This window comes from Atractosteus spatula, chromosome 1 (assembly GCF_055471065.1).
Source record: "Atractosteus spatula isolate fAtrSpa1 chromosome 1, fAtrSpa1.hap1, whole genome shotgun sequence".
Taxonomy (NCBI): Eukaryota; Metazoa; Chordata; class Actinopteri; order Semionotiformes; family Lepisosteidae; genus Atractosteus; species Atractosteus spatula.
Window position 1 is genome coordinate 51,757,295 of NC_142706.1, and position 19,963 is coordinate 51,777,257.

The 19,963-nt window shown below is 38.0% G+C and overlaps 1 protein-coding gene across 2 annotated transcripts; it reads left to right on the forward strand.

The window, feature by feature from the left end:
* Window positions 1-3,445: 3,445 nt before the first annotated feature.
* Window positions 3,446-17,983, forward strand: usp38 (ubiquitin specific peptidase 38). Of its 2 annotated transcripts, none has more exons than XM_088922042.1 (11): window positions 3,446-3,575; window positions 5,218-5,947; window positions 7,290-7,425; window positions 9,039-9,168; window positions 10,116-10,217; window positions 11,194-11,352; window positions 11,934-12,127; window positions 12,567-12,660; window positions 12,947-13,053; window positions 13,500-14,856; window positions 17,058-17,983. In XM_088922042.1, the coding sequence occupies exons 2-11, from the start codon at window positions 5,269-5,271 to the stop codon at window positions 17,220-17,222; spliced, it is 3,123 nt and encodes a 1,040-aa protein (XP_088778168.1). In that variant the 5' UTR covers window positions 3,446-3,575; window positions 5,218-5,268; the 3' UTR covers window positions 17,223-17,983. The 2 variants fall into 2 exon arrangements, with proteins under 2 accessions (XP_088778168.1, XP_088778176.1); XM_088922050.1 differs by lacking the exon at window positions 3,446-3,575 and adding an exon at window positions 3,607-3,692.
* The last annotated feature ends 1,980 nt before the right edge of the window (window positions 17,984-19,963 follow it).

The window sequence follows — 19,963 nt, forward strand, 5'->3', positions numbered from 1 at the left end:
TCCACTCCACCGACTCGAAGAAATTGTGCAAACAGTATATGTCTATAATCATATATATCAGTCATGTTAAAAGCATTTTATTGTCTGTGTTCATATAGTCAGATGCCATACAGTCAGGATTCAAGAAGTGATACGTATGCTAAACTAAAGCTTTCTCAGCTGACATTGACCAAAACAAGGGCTAGACACCACTGTCCCATGAGGTTCTTGTGATTTTTATTCCAACTATACTCTGAATTATTTTAATTTAATCAATGAATTTCCTCAGTAGTGAAGATATTCATTAGCTACTAATTGAAGACTCCTACAAAACCTAAAGGATCAGGGCTCTAGAGGAACATGTTGGAGACTACTCTCTTAAAAGTAATCAAAAAGCAAAAACCTTTTCTGCAATTGAAAATAGTGCCCCAAAAGAATAGAATTTTTCAGAATAAAAGCTGAGTGAGTATAATCCAGTAAAATCAATCTTCTTCTAGAATTGAAAATTGTTTCAAAGATTAGTGCTTAACTTTTCCACTATTGCAGTTGGTAAATTATTGAACCATTGTCATCCCTCCAGCACCCATTAAAATTATTACACAATTCTGACTACAATTTTGAACAAAGTGTGATATTACTATATAACTAAATCTCATCTTCTCGATAAGTATCTTATTATTAGTAGTACTGTTCAAATAGTTGAAGTGGGTAATGGGTCAGAACAGACTAATTTTACAAAACAGAAATGTATCCTGGAAGGTCTGTGTCTGATGGATTTCCTGCCAATGCAGCTCATAATGACCTAAATCACCTCATTACTGACTTAATTGAAACAATTCACCAGCTTATCCTAGTTCATCAGTTGCTACTGATTTAAACATAGAAAAGCTGTAGATACACTGGCCCTCCAGGACCAGGATTGGGCAGCTCTGGTGCCCAACAGTGGAACAACAACAACAACAACAACAACAACAACAGTAGGAGGAGGAACAAGTAATAGGTTTATTCCATGCTGAAAAAAAGAAGAAAGAAAACACAGTGTTTTGGCTGTGGAGCCTTAGTAGTAGTAGTAATTATTACATTTCTGGAACTGAGTAACTTGAGTGTTTAATATCTTTACACAAGAAAAACAGGGAATTTTTTATATCTTCATGAATTCTCTTTTACTTTGATGACAGAAAATGGAAGGAAACGGAAAGATTTGCACACAATAATGTTAAACTGTAAGCGGTTAGATCTGCAAACAGCTTCACAAGATTCATCTTCAACATTCCATGGCTAAATACATTCAATTAAAAATAAATTATGTCCTTCCCCCTGATATTAATACATTTAATTCTTTTAGATAGAAGCTGCAAAAGCCAAAAACAAACTTACAATTGTGGACTCACTACCACCCGGTGAAGGTGTTACAAAATTAAAAGAAACTGCAGTATGACTGGAAGCATAAGAAAGCAGCCTAACTTAGCTTTCAGAGGACACCACTAACCAGATTAACCCGCAAATGTCCAAATAAAAAAAGGGTAATGGTTTCTCCTTGGGTAACAGATCTTTGATTGTACTATAGATCATAGATCTTACTGTTTTTTATTCATTTTTGCATGGGCACTACGTTAGCAATGTTCTAATGAATTGGTACTATCCCTGTCTTGAGTGAGTGTTGGAATCATTTTGTTAATGGCTTAAGAATGGTATCTCTAGTTGTCTTAACTACAACTGATAGATTACCATCAAGCCATCTGCCTCTTTTACAGTACGTGTTAGTTAATATAGAAGTTTGTCTTTCCTCAGTGTTATGTGTGTTGTCAATTTTTCTTTCATCGTCTAAACGTTTCCTATTACAGCCATTTCTGCCATTACATAGTAGTTGTGGTCATGTTTCTGGAAAACGGCCTCAGAAAATCCTGTTATAGAAACCATTGATTCAATGGAAATTAAGGGGTTAGATATCAGAGAGTTCAGATTCAAAGTAATGAAGGTATTTTTCTGTAGAAATTGGTCATATTATTAAATTGAATGCATTCACGTTAAACAGGATTATTCAAAGCAGACAAAAGTATTCAAATAAGGTAAACCTGGCAATACCTCCATGTTTTGTACTATTAAATACATCATCTTTCCATGTAGCTTTATTTCATACCAAGAATACTTATGAGTTAAAAGTAGTCTAATGAAATTGTTTTTACATAAAATATTATAAGTTTTATAACTGTAAGAAACATACAGATTTACTGACAGATTAGTATTTTACTCTACATGGCATTTTTCTCCGCCTAGATAGGTTGGATCATGAAAAGTCACCATTCCACGAGGACTTGGGGGGAATTCTCTTCAGCGAGGTCTGCTCCCTTGCAGATTTCAGGGAAGGGTGCATTTGGGGAGATTGTGTGCACCCTTGTGAAACACGTTTACAAATGGGATACCCAGCATCCACACTTCAACGTGGTCTTTGTGCTATCCTCTGTCACGATAATAAATAAGTCCAACACAACCAAGTGGTTGAAAACCTATTTATTTTATTGTGTGCTCCACCAGACATACGTTAACCGTCCCCTGCAAGGTGTTTTCCCGCATTTTCTCTTACAGGTCACGTGATACAATACAAGCCCTGAGTGCTATTGCACTTTTGCATATACCACAGTCTTGTTATGTCTTTTAACCAACACTCCCGGTTCTGTGTCGGCTGCGTGGGGAATGGCAGGCTTGAGACCACTTTACAGGCTCACCGACAGTTTTATTGCTCTTTTCATTACAGTGGGGCAATGTAATCGGGGAAGCAGGGAGGTGGCTCTGTGGCTAAGGATCTGCGCCTGTGGCTGGAAGGTTTCCGGTTCGTATCCCGCGGCCGGCAGAGGAATCCTACTCCGTTGGGCCCCTGAGCAAGGCCCTTAACCCCAACTACTCCAGGGGTGCCGTGTAAATGGCTGACCCTGCGCTCTAACCCCAAGCTAGTCTGCGTGTCTCATGGAAAGCAAGGTAGGGTACGTAAAAAGACAAATTGCTAATACAAGAAATTGTATATGGCCAAAAAAGTGATCTTATCTTATAAAGAGCACACAATGGCTGAACACAGAAGACAGACTCATGTTTATTATAGCTGATTACATGATTGTGATTACTGTTGTTTCTTTTAGTTGATCAATGTTATTTTAATTACCTTAGAGCTGGAAGGTAAAGGCTAATGGTTGTTTTTAAACTTTATTTCTTTCAGAACAATATCTTAAAATATCTTAAAAGTTACAAATAATACATTGACTAAGATATCTGCGTTCTTAAAAGGAGCGTATTCTTTTTGCACTTACCGGGGACTGAGAGAAATTAATCATGACCGCAAATATCTTTTTTTATTAGCGTAAACAGTCTAGCAATATGTCCATTAATACGAGTTATATTCCCGCCCCTCCGCAGTTTAAGTAAGGCGTTATACATAGACACCAATATTTGGGTCCTTCTACAGTCTGGAATTTAGTGACGTTTCAGTCATGGCTTCCAATCAGCTGATTCTGTATAGAGGAAGCAAAATAAATAATGTGTAAATTAAAGACTTCTAGCTTGCGATTTTAAAACGTGGAGTTCTTGTTACGATGCTTTTTTAGGTAAGTATTTATTTTATTATACCCAGTACAAGATAAAGTGTGTGTGTTTACAATGTTATAGATTCTGGTTGCGATGGCCTGCTTTTGTTTTCACAACACAGCAAGGGGATGACACAGGTGAGTCTGCACTTCTCACTGTGAAAAAAAGTTTCGTTTACTTTAGTGCATTTTTGTTGTTGATGTTAAAGATTCGTACGTTTTAGTAGTTCGACGCTGAAAAATAATGTTTTTTTTTGTTTTTCATCCACTTTAAATACGCCTTATTGGATAAAAGTTTCCAAAATCGAAAGTCACAAGCGTTAGTTTTAAAAAGCGAAAATAAATGTATATAGAATATACCACTCTATACTGTATGTGATATTTTGCATTTTTTCAAAAATAAAATAAGAATCGGGGACAAAAATACCTCTCGGGAGCCCAGGGTGATAATTCTGATTCTTTACCTTTTTTTATTTTGAAGCACCACGTGTGATAGAACATTAATCTAGTAAGCGAATAGTCATAAATTGAACATAAACTAGTTACTTAAAACTAATTTGCTTCTTGGGGGATAGTAACTCGTAATTGCTGATCGGTTTTGGTTGTTAGTTTTTTTAATTGTGGAGCATTCCATGATCAATTTGTGCACAATTTTGGGAATTTATATTACGGTAGTTTGCCAGCAGAGTCTGTAGACACCAGACATTGGCACAGACTTTTTAAATTGTGTGGGTGGTTTGTATAAAGGGATCTTACAAAAGCGGTACCAGTTTCCAGGTTTTCAACCTCTAAATGGTGTTTGAGATTCATTTGAATCTACAAAGTCCAAAAAATAAAAAAACACACCTGAGGAAAAAGAACTATTTATAACCGAATCTGGAATTTTATCATTGCTTGGAACCTCAACAAAACATTATCCGTAAAGTATGATGTTTGTAAAAATAGTATAGTGAGAATGGTGAGATGGGTGTGCATATACTTGTGGAATTAATTCTGTAACTAATCATGTTTGATTTTGAAAATATTCTTGTAATTTAAGATATCTGCTTTCAAATCTTTTTGCCAGTATTATTTTGGCTAGTACTTTTGAAGTAGTTTCACTTACCTTGAACAGGTTGTGGACCATAACAGTGTAATATTATTTTCAGAAAGGCTTTTGCTTAATTAGTGTGTGTCTGCTCCATTTTATAACTTCTTTTACACTTCAAACCACCTGTCTTACTTACAGTATATGTACTTTGTAATAATCTAATAATCCTTATAACAGTTTTTTTTACACCTACAGTGGTGACAAAAATTTTGTGAACTGATCTGTTTTTCAGCACTAATTGCTCATAAAAGGGTGTTGTGATCTTCATCTAAGTCGTCATCATGATGAACAAACAATTGTACTTTTTCTTGTCTATAGTGAACACATTGTTTAAAATGTCACTGCCTATGCTGAGACTGTACTGTAAAGCACTTTGGGATGCAACTTGTAAAGGGGCTATAAAAAATAAACTTGTCATAATAATAAAAATACTTTAAGCCTATGACAAATTTTGATCTGTGAAACCAGCCCTCAAAGTCTCCAGGCTGTTGAAATCGACCGGTGGTAAAACCCATCTGAAAAAAAACCAGACTTCGGTACTGATCGGTTTCTCCATGTTCTGCTTCTTCAAAGATGCTGTTGTTTCTCTAAAGTCGTCCGTCGCCGTGCTGTAGACCCCCCACTATGGATAAGATCCTGGAAGGCCTGGTGAGCTCCTCCCACCCTGTGCAGGTGAAGAAGGCCATTGTAAAGATGGTGGTGGAGGCAGCGGAGAAGGATATCACGGAGGAGCAGTGCCAGGCTTTGTACCACCTTGCCACCCGCCTCATCCTGAGCGAAGATGCCTTCCAGAGGCAGGTGGGCGCCCAGGTGCTGGAGGCCTACGCCCGCTACCACCGGGTCGAGTTTGAGCGGTTCTTCTGCAAGGACTTCATCCTCGGCCTGCTGCAGCAAGGCTACGGCCCGCTGGACAGGAAGGACCCGGCCATCATCGATTACATCCACGGCGGCCTGCGGCTGCTCATCAGCTGTCCCTCGGTGCTCGAGATCTTCGGCGTGATCCAGGTGGAGGTGCTGAGGGTGGTGTGCGAGAGGCCCAGCCCCCCGCTCTGCGCCCGGCTCAGTACCATGCTCTCTGACTTTGTGCAGTGCATCCCCAGGGGCAAGTCCGCCGCCCTCTTCTGCCAGCAGCTGGTCAGAACTATAGGGTACTTCAGCTGCTCCGCCAGCCAGGAGAAGGAGCTGCGCGAGTATGTCTCTCAAGTGACGAAGGTCAGCACTCTGCTGCAGAACATCTGGAAGGCAGAGCCTGCCACGTTGCTGCCTTCTCTTCAGGAGGTTTTTGCCATCATTTCATCAACAGGTGAGAGGAGAAAGATAAGAGACCTTAAACAGGGCTTTTCAGTATCAGTGTGGCTAATGCAAGCACATAATCACTCACCTACTTTAGGACTCACAAGTCTAGGTAAACGTTCTAACACTTACATCTTTTAAAGATGGATAGTCTATTGTATATGTTGTTTGCCACTTCCTCTAAGCTTAGCATAGGTATTTTATTCACAACATTGTAATTCAAGATAGCCTTATATCTAAAATGCAATTTGCCGGTAGGTCAATGGGAAGAAATTTCAAGGGAGATGTTACATTTCAGTCTGCTCAGAGAGCTTACAGGGAGGAGGGTAATGGGAGTTCAAAGTAATTTGGTTCATTTTGTAACTGATTTTTATCTGTGCAAGGCGATCGCTACTACACATCCACCGGAGTTACATTAACTGGATGTTTGATAGTTTTTAAAATGATCATTCGTCCTTGCTTGAAGTTGAAAACCGAAAGCATTATCATTGTTAATTTGTCTAAAAAGTCTGTTTTTAAAAAGCAATTCTTGTAAATACTTGAAAAGCTGACTTGCATGCTTCTTTCTGATTGATATGTATTTATGAAGTTAGAACAGTTGTGCTTAAATGAGCATCTGGATCTGAGTGAAGCAGTGTGTAGGATTCTGTTCGGCTAACCCTTTTCGTTAGTTTACAAGGTGGATGACTGTGTGCTACTTCCACCCCTGTTTCAGCCAGTCCATGAAAGCTCTACCTGAAGCGCGTCTTAAATTGTTGGGTAAATTGCAATGCTACTTAAATCACCAAGGGTAATGAAATATTCTCCTGTGGAAATGTCTTATGAAGAATTGGGTTTTGCCAAAATAAAATTATTGCAATACAGTAAAGAAAATCCTGCTGATTTTGTGGCAGGCATGAAGTCCTTTTATTTTTCTAGCTATTGCTCCATCACTTACTACAGTGTGCCATGTCATGTTGGAGAATGTCTGGACACTAGGCAGAGATTATTTTCAAATTAAATGGATAATGGACTCTCCCTCGCACTTTATTTTGATAGATTAACAGTGCAGTTCTTAGGTTTGCAGGGTGTTTTTCCAGCATCTGTAAGTGATATCCTGACCAAGTTCCTCTATGAAGTCTTTCACTGTTTTATTACCTCCTGATTCCAGAGGACTAAAGACTTACAAAGCCTAAATCAAATCACACTCACTTTGATCTTTTTGACTGTTTCAAACTAGGCAATGTGCCCAGAGGTCTGATTAATCCGTGGTTCTCCTGGTTAGATGTTGAGAGACCCTGCTGAGGAATACTGCCATAAATAATTGTGCTTTTTAATGTGTTGACCGCCCATTTCTAAATTGTTTTTTACAGACCCTTTATTTGAGCCTTCCGTAGCGTTGGCAAGCCTGATACAGCACATCCCTCTACAGATGATCACAGTTCTGATTAGGAGCCTGACTACTGACCAGAATGTAAAAGATGCCAGTATGACACAAGCACTCTGCAGGTGAATGAATCAAGTATCATGTAACGAATCATTTGAGAGTTTAGATTTGTTTGTGGTCGTAGGTATTGCTTTTAGTCGTGGTATACGTCTGTATACATCCGAGATAAAGAATTGGAAATATTGTGTGATTTTCTTAAAGAACAGTTAATATTGCTGTTAACATTGTTCTTGCATGTAGCTTTATGTCAGCTCTAGTTTTTACAATATGGCAACACCTCGATATTAAAAATGTGCACATTTATATATACTGTATAGTAAGGAGGTTCTCCCTACCACTTAGGATTTTGTCTTCATTTTGACCCCTTTGGTTATGCACCACTCTTTAGAATTGACTTTTCTTGCCTTGGTTTCTTCAGCATGTGCTTGTTGTGTATGTGGATTTCAGTTGATTTATGTGTGGGGTCATTAATCAGCAGGTCAATCTAGACGGTATTTATCAGTCATTTCATGACTTCCATCTCGATATGCTCTGCATGAGCGCAACTCTATCCTTTCTGCAAGGCAGCAATTTCGCCAGAGGGCATGAGGGCTGTATTGAGATTGGAGTGTTCCCACATGACTGGATTTGTGAATGAAATAACAATCTGAAACTAATGGCAAAGATGACCCAATGGTACAGGCAGCAGTAAAGGTGTATATATTAGAAAAGGATTCATTATTCTCTATAGAAAACTTTTTGTTACACTTAAAAACCAAGAACTGATGTGCATTTAACCTTATCCCTTTTACCATCAACACCACCTTTGGTAGCAGGATATTTATTTAAAGGACACATATTTTAAGAATCAGCACTTCTTAATGCTTGCTTTTTAATGCTGATGGCCCTGTGCTTACTAACACTTTTGAACAGTAACAAACATGTGCAATTCCTGAAGCTCAGAATGCACTGTAGTTCCCAGAAATTCGGTTTTTGAAACTGACTGTATCAAAAGGAAAGGTTAGGCCGAACAGAGAGAGAGATGTAAAGGACGAAAAGAAAATGTGCATACTGTACGTGTGCATATTATTTTGAGATGGTGAGCTCAGAGTGGTATATGAAAAATAAAAATACAGACACCTTTATTTAGCCATTGGCTTGGTTCTGCACTTTATATGCCATGCTGGTCCAACAGGACTTCCCAGCATTTATGCTCTTTCCAGCCCACTACATGAGTGTGTATTAAACTTCTTATTTTTGCCATCCGGTGATATGTTATTTCAGGTAGACATTTTGAAAAAACATTAAATATAATATACTATGTATACTTTGTGACTATTGTTATAGACTACATAAATGTTCTATGTACATTTTCTTCTTTGTTCACAAAACCAGAGAAGTATAGAAGTAAAAATTAACAACATAAAATGACTGTCAGGAAGAATAAAAGGTTGCTAGTAAGGTTAGATTAGTGGTCTGCATCTTCTGTTTTGTAATAGGATTTACCTAAATTGGGAGAGGAAACCAAGGTTTGTATGTGATGTGTACTGTGACGTGTCTGCAATAAAAAGAAAGCATTAGGCGCTGGGCTTTCTTTTCATGCGGTCTGTTTGCAGCAGCAGGAGTAAACCCTTTAGACTTAATACGTGCTGCCCGCTTTGTGATCAGTCTTTATTTCATGTGCTTTTCCCTCCAGAATGATCGACTGGCTTTCATGGCCTCTTGCGCAGCATGTGGACACATGGGTGATTGCACTGTTAAAGGGACTGGCAGCCGTACAGAAGTTCACTATTCTCATAGATGTCACCCTGCTCAAAATTGAACTGGTATGTATTTCTGAGGAAAGGGAGAGTCGACCCCTCAGGAGGGCCAAAGGGCCAACTGAAGAGATTGCAATGAAAAATTATTTATTGCACCCTCAATGCATATTGATTTTTAAATAGGTTTATTTCTCCAGGGTGTAAGTTGGGGTTTTGGGTGCTTCAGTCTCGTTTTGCTCTTGGTTTGTATGGGGGCTGCTTGGACAGAATCGGTTGTGTCACGTGCCCCCCATTTCAAATTAGACTGACCTCAGAGGAGGCGAGATTTACAGCAGTTTCACTCATCTGCTGCTGAATCTGTTTCAGAGGCAAACGCGCACAAGAGCAAGACCTTTACAAATAGGATTCGGCTTGATGTTTGTTGCAGATGACAGCTATTTAATCAGCTGGCCTCCACAAGTCTTTTAAGTCACTTTCACATGTCATCCTGTTGGAGTGTACTGGGATTATATTTCAAAAGCTCTAGTTATTCCAGTCGGATTATTGCTTAACACTAAAAAGAAGAATATTATGGCCATTTCAAAATGAAAAACTTGATTTAATAATGAAAAACGCCTTTCCAAATTCAAGTCTCAGAGTGCCGATGTTCCTTCTAATACTTTCAGCTCTATGCTGAAAGGCTTCATCATTTTTGCCTCCAAGGAACATTTTGGTTGAATTCCTGCAGTAAGTAGTGCCCCTATAACCAGATGAACTCTAAACAAAATTGCATTTTTGTCTTTGCAATTAATACAATGTTGTAAACTTTGTATTATTTTTGCTAGTACTCGTTTTTTTCAGTCGACACTGAAGGTTTCCAGTTTTCCTGGATTTTAGGCAGTGGAAGAACAGACCTTTATATATCCTACATATAATGCACACACATTTCTTATTCTTGAAGCTGCCATTGCATAACATTGCTGTGTGTCAAACCCCTCTAACTCTTTTCCATTGTTCATCTGTTTTGTCTGCAGGTCTTTAACCGTCTCTGGTATCCAATAGTGAGGCAAGGAGCCTTGGCTGTTCTCTCACACATGCTTCTCAGTTTCCAACACTCTCCAGAGGCCTTTCACTTGGTGAGCCTGCTTATTGTTACGATGAACTAGGAAACCTACACCCTCTTTTTACTTGTTTTCTGCAATTATCCCTTTGCTGAAAGCCGCTTTGTGTGCAGTATCAGTGTTCACTGTCTTTTACACCAATTTAAAAATGTATAAAACCACAAAGAACCCTTTCCTCCCTGCATTGGTTCAGTTAAGTGAAGTTTCCTCTCAACATGAACCCTTGGAGCTTTTTTAGAAGGTCTCGTCGGCTGACTTCCTTTCCAGAGTGTGCAGTGGCCTTTCATGTCTGTAAACATGAGGTGCTCGTCTGACAAGGCTTTCAGCAGTTTTTTATGGGAATTTGAATAAATTTATTGGAAGATCATTACAGTAATTAACATCATAACATCATGTTTCCCATCCTTACCACTGAAGGTTTTTGGGCAGTTTAATATCCCACCAGGATAAATTTCTTTCATGTTATGGAAACGCTTTCAAGAATTAATTATTACTCCTGGAGTTAATGAAGCACCTACTAGAGATAAGGCTAGGACATCTGTAGATAATATTTGGCAAACGTTCATGGGGATTTATTTGAAGCCGTGAAACGTTTTATAGTAGTCTTATGTTCAGATGGACTAGTGTGATTGAAAATCATTTGAAAATCATATTTCTGTCAGGTTATAATTCAGAAGGCAGATCATTCTGAATCATGTACTACTATATATATTTTTTTACTTACAATAGCATTAATTAAGGTTTTTAATTGATTAAGACTATTTCATAAGATAGTCATTGCAAACTGCATTTCACAATTTAATTTGCTCTTGCATGTCAGAGGAAATTTAAATATAGTCTACCCTTCTTTATGTTATCATAACGTTAGAATTTGTTTCAGACTGTTAACAGAAAAACCAAGTCAGGGCTTATGTTATCATTTTTGTAATATGGATTATTTCATCTTTATCCCATACTGTTGAAATGATTAGCAGTTTGTTTTGTTTCATAGGTGGTTCCACACATAGTGCAGCTTGTCAAGTCACTTAAAGCAGACGGCCTTCCCACAAGCAAAGCCTTTCTTTTGCAATTCACTGATCTTATACACTGTATGATGTACCAGTACTCTGGATTCCCTGACCTCTACGACAATATCCTGGAAACAATAAAGGTAAGCCCTCTTTCACTTAAGGATGAAAAAAATGGAATATTTTTTTCCTTTTGTTGAACTACAGTTTTTTGTATTTTACTTAGATTGGTATTAAGGGAATTTCTTCTGGTTCTTGATAACACTTTTTTTTTAACCAGTATATTACTATGAACTGTTTTTAACTTTGTTCTTTAAACACAGCTGCTTATTTAGCAAAATAACAAGTAAAGGTTTATTCCTTGCTGAAAAGAGAAGAAAGAGAACACAACATTTCGGCTGTGGAGTCTTCATTGGGTGTGTCAAAATGTCCATCCAGCCTGACACTGGTATAGTAGTGTTACACCAGCATCTGCACATAGGCTTATTAAGATATGCACTAATGGTAATTGATTCTCATAAATAGATTTGAACTTAAAAAGTGTTTAAACACATAACAGGAATATCCAATGCGTTTTGACCAGGTTATTGAATTTGTTCCATTTAGAATGACTGCATGAAAATGCCTGCAGTATGTTACTGTCTTGTAGTAAACTTGGGAAAATGTCGAATACACCTGTTTGTCCACCAGAGAAATTGTCAGAATCTTTTATTTGTTTTTTAAGGATCTGCCCAAACCCAGCGAAGAAAAGATCAAACTCATTTTGAATCAAAGTGCCTGGACATCACAAACTAATTCTTTAGCGTCTGGATTTTTAAGGCTAACTGGGAAATCAGAAACTGGCAAAACAGGCCTAATCAACTTGGGAAACACCTGTTATATGAATAGTATCATTCAAAGTCTATTTATGGCCACAGAGTAAGTAAACCCTGAACTGAATAGCACATCGATTAAATCATACTTTAATTATGAGATGTATAGATGATTCTGAGATATAGTAATCTTAGATTTATAGTTTGATAACGAAAAGCCATTTCTTGCTGGTGCCCCGCATTGTGTGCATTGTGTGCATAAATAGACTTCATTTAATATGAAAAATAAAGGTTCTTCCTTATTCTAACAGTTTCATAAGTAGACTGGCTTTGGTTGTAACATTTTGGTAACTCAGTACTAGTACTAGTTGACAGCTGTCAATACAATTTCTAGTCCGCTATGTGTTTATTCATTGTGGTCATTATGGAATCAAACTCATTTCAGTCGGAGCAAAACTTTGTCTTTAGAGTTGTTAAAACTCATACATTTAATACATCTGAAATGAAAGCCAGTCTTGCTTGTTTATTCTGTTTTTTTTTTCTAGTTTTAGACGATCTGTTTTGTCTCTGAATCTAAATGGATCCAATACACTAATGAAGAAACTGCAGCTTCTGTTTGCTTTTTTGGCACATACACAGGTTTGTCTTTTTCTGCACCTCATTTTTATTATAATTTATTTAAAAAAGCTGATAATCCTTATGTCATGAATAGAGATAAAGCAAGTTCTTAAACTCTAAAGTCCCAATTCTGTTAAACTTAAAACAGTTTTTGTCTTGACTGCAACCAATGTCTATTTAGGACAACTTTTATCGTCTGTTTTTTTCTGACTTTGGTGGTTTCTATGAGGCTTAGCATTGTAAATATTTTTTATTTTCTGTGATCTTTTTTGGATAACAATATTATTTTTTAATTCATTCTCTTTAGAGGGCAGCATATGCTCCCCGCAGTTTTGTAGAGGCTACAAGACCGCCATGGTTCACACCTGGGTCACAGCAGGACTGCTCTGAATATCTGCGTTTCCTCTTAGACAGGTAATTATTAATTAAGTGGATGCTTCTGTCCAAATTTTCTCAAATCTGTACTGGAGGGCTAGATTAAGTACATTACCTTGCTCAAGGGCACATCAACAGAGTCACACCTGGGATCTGTACCAATAAGCTTATTGTTGCAAGCCCAGAGCCATAAATTCCACTGTATACGGTATTCATTCCTGAAATAAACGGTACTTTAAAAGTAATGATAGTTTAAAAATGTAAATCTCCAAGGCTTTATCTGACCAAGGAGGGTAATTTCTCAAGGAACCTTCTGAGGATTATTTTTGTTTGGCCAATAAGGGGCAATATTTTCCTCTAGGGAAAATTGCTCACAATAAGGCTTGGGGTCAAGTTCTAGTCATATGGGTGGCTTTGCAGGATATCATCAGTGGTTTGCAGTTAATATGGGTTGTTCTTATCTGACACCTTCTGTTTTAATAAAGATTGCATGAAGAAGAGAAAACCATGCAGGCTCTAAACCTAGGGAAGCCTCTTCTCGGCTCCATAGACGACAGCAATGGCTTGGCTCTGGAAACCCCAGGGATGGATGATCATTCTTCTGACAGCTCTTCAGGGGAACATGGCAACAAAGAAACGCTAATTGAAAACATGTTTGGAGGCAAACTTTCCACTAGTATACGATGCATGCAGTGCAACAGCATCTCCAACAAGGAAGAGCCATTCACTGACCTTTCGCTGGCTTTTCGTCCCCTGGGTGAAAACATTCTTCCGAGAAGCCCTCCTTCAGCCACTATCTCAGACACATCAGACACAGGCACAGATGCCGGGCAAGGGTTAAACATGACACATCAGGGTTCAGTGAGTGGAGGCAGTGAATTTGAGGGCTGCTCGACGGACGCACAAAAGCAAGCACTGACAGATAGCGATAAATTGGTGGCTGACAAACAGGACACTGGAATTCCCATTTCTGTGCCAGATTTAATCAACTACTTCTTAGCTCCAGAGATCCTTGATGCAGACAACAAGTACTACTGTGAGAAGTGTGCTTCGCTACAATGTGCAGAGAAGACTATGCAAATAATTGAAGCACCTGAATACCTCATCCTTACCCTCCTGCGCTTTTCCTACGACGCTAAGTGCCATGTACGTCGGAAAATCCTGGACAACGTGGTTATCCCGCTCTTTTTGCAGCTCCCTGTCCGCCACAAGACAGCCGTGTGCACTAGTGCTGTGCCCACAGGAGCGGGCAGCAGCTGCTCCTCCTCACCTCTGCACGTGGACTCCCCCGAGAGTGGGGAAAACCTTGCCAAAAAACTCAAGCCCTCTAGAAAGGAGGACGAGGAGAAGGAAGACCAGTTAATGTCGTATTTGCTGAGCTCAGTGGTAATGCATTCAGGAATGTCTTCAGAAAGTGGGCACTACTACTCCTACGGCAGAAATGTCACAAACACAGACTGCTGCTTGCCTCCAGGTCTCTGCTACCAGGGGGAGGACACTCAGGACTTCACTTTATCTGGGCTCCAGGATGACTTGAATGGCACAGCCAGCTCTGGCTTGCCTTGCACTTCCCTTGCCACACAGGAAGTAGATGTGGCTCCGACAGCCAGGGACTGGTTTCTCTTCAATGACAGCCGAGTGACATTTACATCCTTCCGGTCCGTGCAGAACATCACCAGCAGATTCCCGAAGGACACTGCATATATCCTAATCTACAGGAAGCAGTATCTCAATAAAAGCGGTGATGGCAGGCTCAAGGATGGTATGAGATTAAACGTTGAGCCTCCCCTGCAGAAGGAGCTTATGGATGCAATTACAAAAGACAACAAGCTGTTTTTGCAGGTAATCTCCCATCTTATCAGTACCTAAAGAGCTTTAAAATGTTTTATAAAAGAGTAGATAATGAATCGGTAAGCACTGAATCTTAGGCCAAGTGTTTTAAAAGGTGGTAGCATTTAATTATACTGTATGAACATTGTTTTCAAGTTATTAATTTTAAATTATGGTTCTTTTACACAGCAAAATTCTGTGGTTTATAATGTGAGTTGTTTGATACATTTCTTAAAAAGTGGCTTTTAGAGCCTAACCTAACGATAAGTGAAAATTGTCATAAAAGTAAAAAGTTATGAACTAGGCATTTTACAAAAGTAGAAGTCTAGAATAGCTGGCATGTCTACACCCAAAGGATTGTGGAAGTATAGAACAAGCTTCTTAGGCATTTGTTGAAGCTGATCAAGCAGCTGCTAACAACCAAATGAGCTAGATAGGCCAAATTGCTCCATCTCCTCCTGATTCCTGAGGACCACTTAACTGCTGGTTTATGTTCACTTCAAACTCTGCGACACGGTTGAACCTTTCACTGACTTAATAATAGGGTTCATTTGAGCTGTTTGTTTTCAGCTCTTAAACACATTGGAGGTTTCCTTTTAACTATTGTGGTTCTTAAAGAAACAAAGTTTCAAACTTTTGAGTAGAAAAATGTTCCCATCAAGCAACTTGACAGTTCTGTTAAGGCATTAATGAAGTAATTTAGCCCAGGTGGAATGAAAACCAGCAGGTGTATGAGCTTCCAGGAACAGGACCGGGAATCACTGTTTTAATTGGCAGAGGTGAAATTAAAAATTCCCTTAATTTACAGCAGGTACATAAGGGTCTCGAGTAATCTCATGTTTCCTGTTCAGTTAACAACTGCACTGGGATTAAAAGGACAAAACATCTTGGTTGACTTGGCTCTCCTGAGGAGAATCAGCTCCACATGCAAGTCTTTTCTATAATGCAGGGAAGAGCTGGGTAAACATAATTTCTCTCCTGCTTACCAGCTCTGTCTCTCCTTAATTAGACTCTGAAAGCATTTGCCAGACCTTATGGGGGTGGTTTCACCATGTAGGCCAAGAGGTGATACAATTTGCATAATTGTTGAGTGCTGAACAAAATAAATTATGCATTATGTAATTAGGCCAATTGCTTTTCTAATCTAGTGCTGTGAGGCGTATTAGCCTCTGATCTCATCAAAGGATAAGGTTACTGTCTGGATGTTTGATTAATGGGGTAAATAAAGTGATGTAAAATCAACTAATGTATAGTCAAATTACTAAGCATGTCATTTGTAGGTATTTGCTCCTTTGAAATCATTGAAATACTTTGAATTTAATAAGGAGAGATGTGAATTTAAGTCTTCATCAAGGCTGTGCGTTTAGCAGTACAAAGTAATTTCTATAAAAATGACGTGCTCATAAATCATTTTTGTAAATTTATTTTAAAATACTTTATGAAAGGCATATATTGAAGTAACCTTGTCCACTTTTTAGAATTTATTAAATTTAAAAAATCCTCATTTATCATCATAATTAGATTAATCGGAACTTCACTTATTGAATGTTTAGCTTGGGTCGTTCATAAAGTTTTTATTTGCAACATCAAAAAATCCTGTAGGAGTTTATAACAAAAAAAATGCAAAAGAACTTGAAACTAACAATAAATGACCACTCAGGTGATGTTGTATAAAATGGAAAGGTTCCTTTATGAAAATACCCAACTTTACACTAGTCATTACACTACTTTTTTGCTTGCTCAAACGTCAATGGTGAAGGCTATATCTAATTTAGAAGTGATATCTTAATGTTGCTAATGATTTATTACCCCATTAGATAAAGAGACACATGCTAATGCCTTATTTGACATTCTAATAATTCTCTGCTGAAACCGAAATAGTTCTGCTTTTTATTAAACCTAGCTGTGGTATTTCAATTAGAATTCAGGAACTTGCTCTTATGTAATTCTTTTCTCAAAAATGTTGCATAAAGCCCATGGAGCATCTCGCAATGGTAGATATAGACTAGTATTTCTAAAATGTATGAGAAACTCTCCACTAGATGGCAGTATGTAACCTTGCTAGAGTATTTATTTCCTCTAAAGGTGACAGTTGGGCTGTTTATCCAGTTAATATGGAGCGTAGCTTTGTGCTTCCTAGTTTCTGGCAGAAGAGAAGGAGCTGTAAGGACTGTGTTTTTTTTTATTGGTCCGTGTCTGACTTTGTGTTGCAGGAGCAGGAACTGAGCGCCCGCACCCGAGCTCTGCAGGCTGCCTCGGCCTCCTGCTCGTTCCGCCCCAACGGCTCGGACGATAACGACCCCCCGGGGAGCTGTGGGCCCACGGGAGGGGGAGGCGGTGGAGGAGGCTTTAACACCGTCAGCCGGCTTGTCTTCTGAGGCCACGCCTGATGTGCGCCGCGCTGGAAGCATCTGCACATGGTCCACAGGGACAGCAGGACATCGGGCTCGGTCAACCAAAGGGCCTCGAACTCTCCATCTTAAAACGCACTCAGAAGTCACTACCTCCTGCCAGACAGGCAGCAGATCCTTCAGGCACCAGTTCCCTTCTTTGTGCGTAACAGGATCTACTTTTTAAAAAGAGAAAATTTGGCATAATAGGGTTCATTTTTAATTTTTTTTTCTTAACAGGGAAACACTTTACAGTTCACTCATTGCAAGTCACACAAAGCAAATATAATGCAATAATTTTATACATATAAGGATGCAATACAGTGTTTTTTTCAATGATCATGAAAATTGGATAACTGCCATAATTCTGCATGTATTAATATAAGTTCATTAAAGTGAACTAACTTTAAACAACAAAAAATGGTGTAAATATACTGTTAATAAAGGAGTTGACTTTAGATTATTTAAAATGAACAGATTGCATGCTGAATGTTTAGATTTAAATTTGGGGTATTATATTAGTATTATGTTTGTTTATTTATATAATTGATTGTTATTTAAGTTATTTTCCTAAATTCAAAAAGAGTGTTGTTCATATACACACAAATTTTATGTGCCTTTGCATAACCCAGATGTGACCCCCGATATTTCTTTGTGAGAAGATTGGTGAGGAAAGGCTGACCGGAACATGCACCTCATAGCTTATGGACAAGATTTTTTCCCAGTAGTAAAGATTTCTTTAAAAAAATCATGTTTCTCTCTTTCTTCCTTTTTTGGAGTCAACTACTTTGACATCCATAAGTGTAATGTTAGACACTATTTGCTGAATTGATTTATTAAGGGTCATCCTTAACATAGATTTAAAAAATCATGCCACAGTTTCCTTGCACATCCTGCCATACTTTCTATGCAAATTCACCTGTTACTTGGAACCCATGTTTACAATGATTTTATTAAGTCACAAGTCTTTTAGAAAAACATTGATAAAATATCCCATGTAGGCAACTAGAACGCTGATCAAATTCTTCTTTGTTGTACTACAAAAACAGTGGTTTTCTACCCATTTACTCTATTTGTGTTAATAAAGTAGAAGCCTGTAGTAATGTTGATAAAATACAACGCAATTTTATATTTAAAAAGAGCTAAGTATTTGTAAAACATTTTGCTTTTTGCATGTTAATGATTAAGTAGGGGAGCTGTTCAGACTGGACCCCTGAGAATCCTATGCAGAAAGTTGTCTTTAGCCATGGATCGCTCACTTTTTATCACATCTGTTTATTTGTTTTTGGGGTTTTGTTAGTGGCAAGTTTTCCAAGTTAAAATGTTACACTTCAATTTTCTATTCCTTACAAGTGCTTAGTGTGCATACCTCATCACAGTATCATCATAAGTACCATAGCTGAGAAAAAAAACTATAACCATTACAAACATTTGGTACGTATTTTTATATCTCGCATTTCAAGAGCAAGCTCATGGTCAGTGTGTGGATAGCAAACAGCTCTCAGCTATGAGTTGCACAAGTACTAATACTAATACTAATAAATACTAATTAAAAGCGAAGTTAATGTTAAGGTTTTCATCAAATACTCCAATGTCTTAAGTTTGAGGTTGCAGCACTAAGCAGGATGGCACATCATCATAGAACATACATTAAAGCATTTTTTGGGGATTGGCTATTTTCTGGGACGAAGGTGAGGAACATGTTTTCAAGATCTCTCTATCAGAGAAGTTAATGGTGTTCACAGCATTGCCTCAGGTGATTTCACTGCAATTATCCAGTTACTATTAGGATCAATCCTGGAAAAAAGCAAATCCATACATCTCAAATATTTCCACTGATAGTGTCCTCTTTTTTGCATGTGTTATGTCACCTATTTCTGCATACAGTGTCAAAACATATAATTTATATAACCAAAATGTCAATTGCATGGTTTTAAATATACTCTATACCTAATATGTTGCCCAAACACTTTGCTAAATTATTCTCTCATGTATGTTTAATTTTTCTCTGGGATAAATGGATATTGTGACAAACACATGCCTTCTTCAAGATTAGAAAGAAGGAAATGCTGTACATCTAAACCACATATTTGGAAAAAATAAAATAATTAATTTTAACCTTTTTAAAGCAATTTTAGATTTAACTTTTTGAAGTTACAATTCTATTAGGAGTCAGTATAGGAGTCTTTCCAGAATACCTTTTGTTACAGTAACTGCTGTACGTAACTGTTTACAGTACAAAATGCTGAAGAGTCGGCACTTGGCACCTACATTGTACTGCTTAATGCGTTCAGTATTTCGTGGACACATACTCTTTATTTCTGGGCCCTTCATTTGTCTTTTGGGAAATGTGCAGTATTTTAAAGTTTGTGTTATTTCACTACCAAAAATGTGATCACTAAAGTAGGTTCCTTGTAATGGTATTATGAGCTTGAACGTCTGTAATTTAAGAAGCAGAAAGAAAAAGATCAAGTGGATGCTGCACATTGGTGGTGGTGGAGGAGAGTCCCCATTAAAGCTGTGAACCGCTTTGAGTGGAGTGTCCAGAAAAGTGTACACAGTGGGTATAGAAATTCACCACCCCATTTAAAAAAATGTGTCTTTTGTTGTATGACTCTCTAAAAAATAAAAACTAATTGAATTCGGAATGTTCCATTTTTATTAATACACAGTAACCCACATTAGCCGAGTGAAAATAAAATTCTAAAACATTCTGAAAATGAATATTA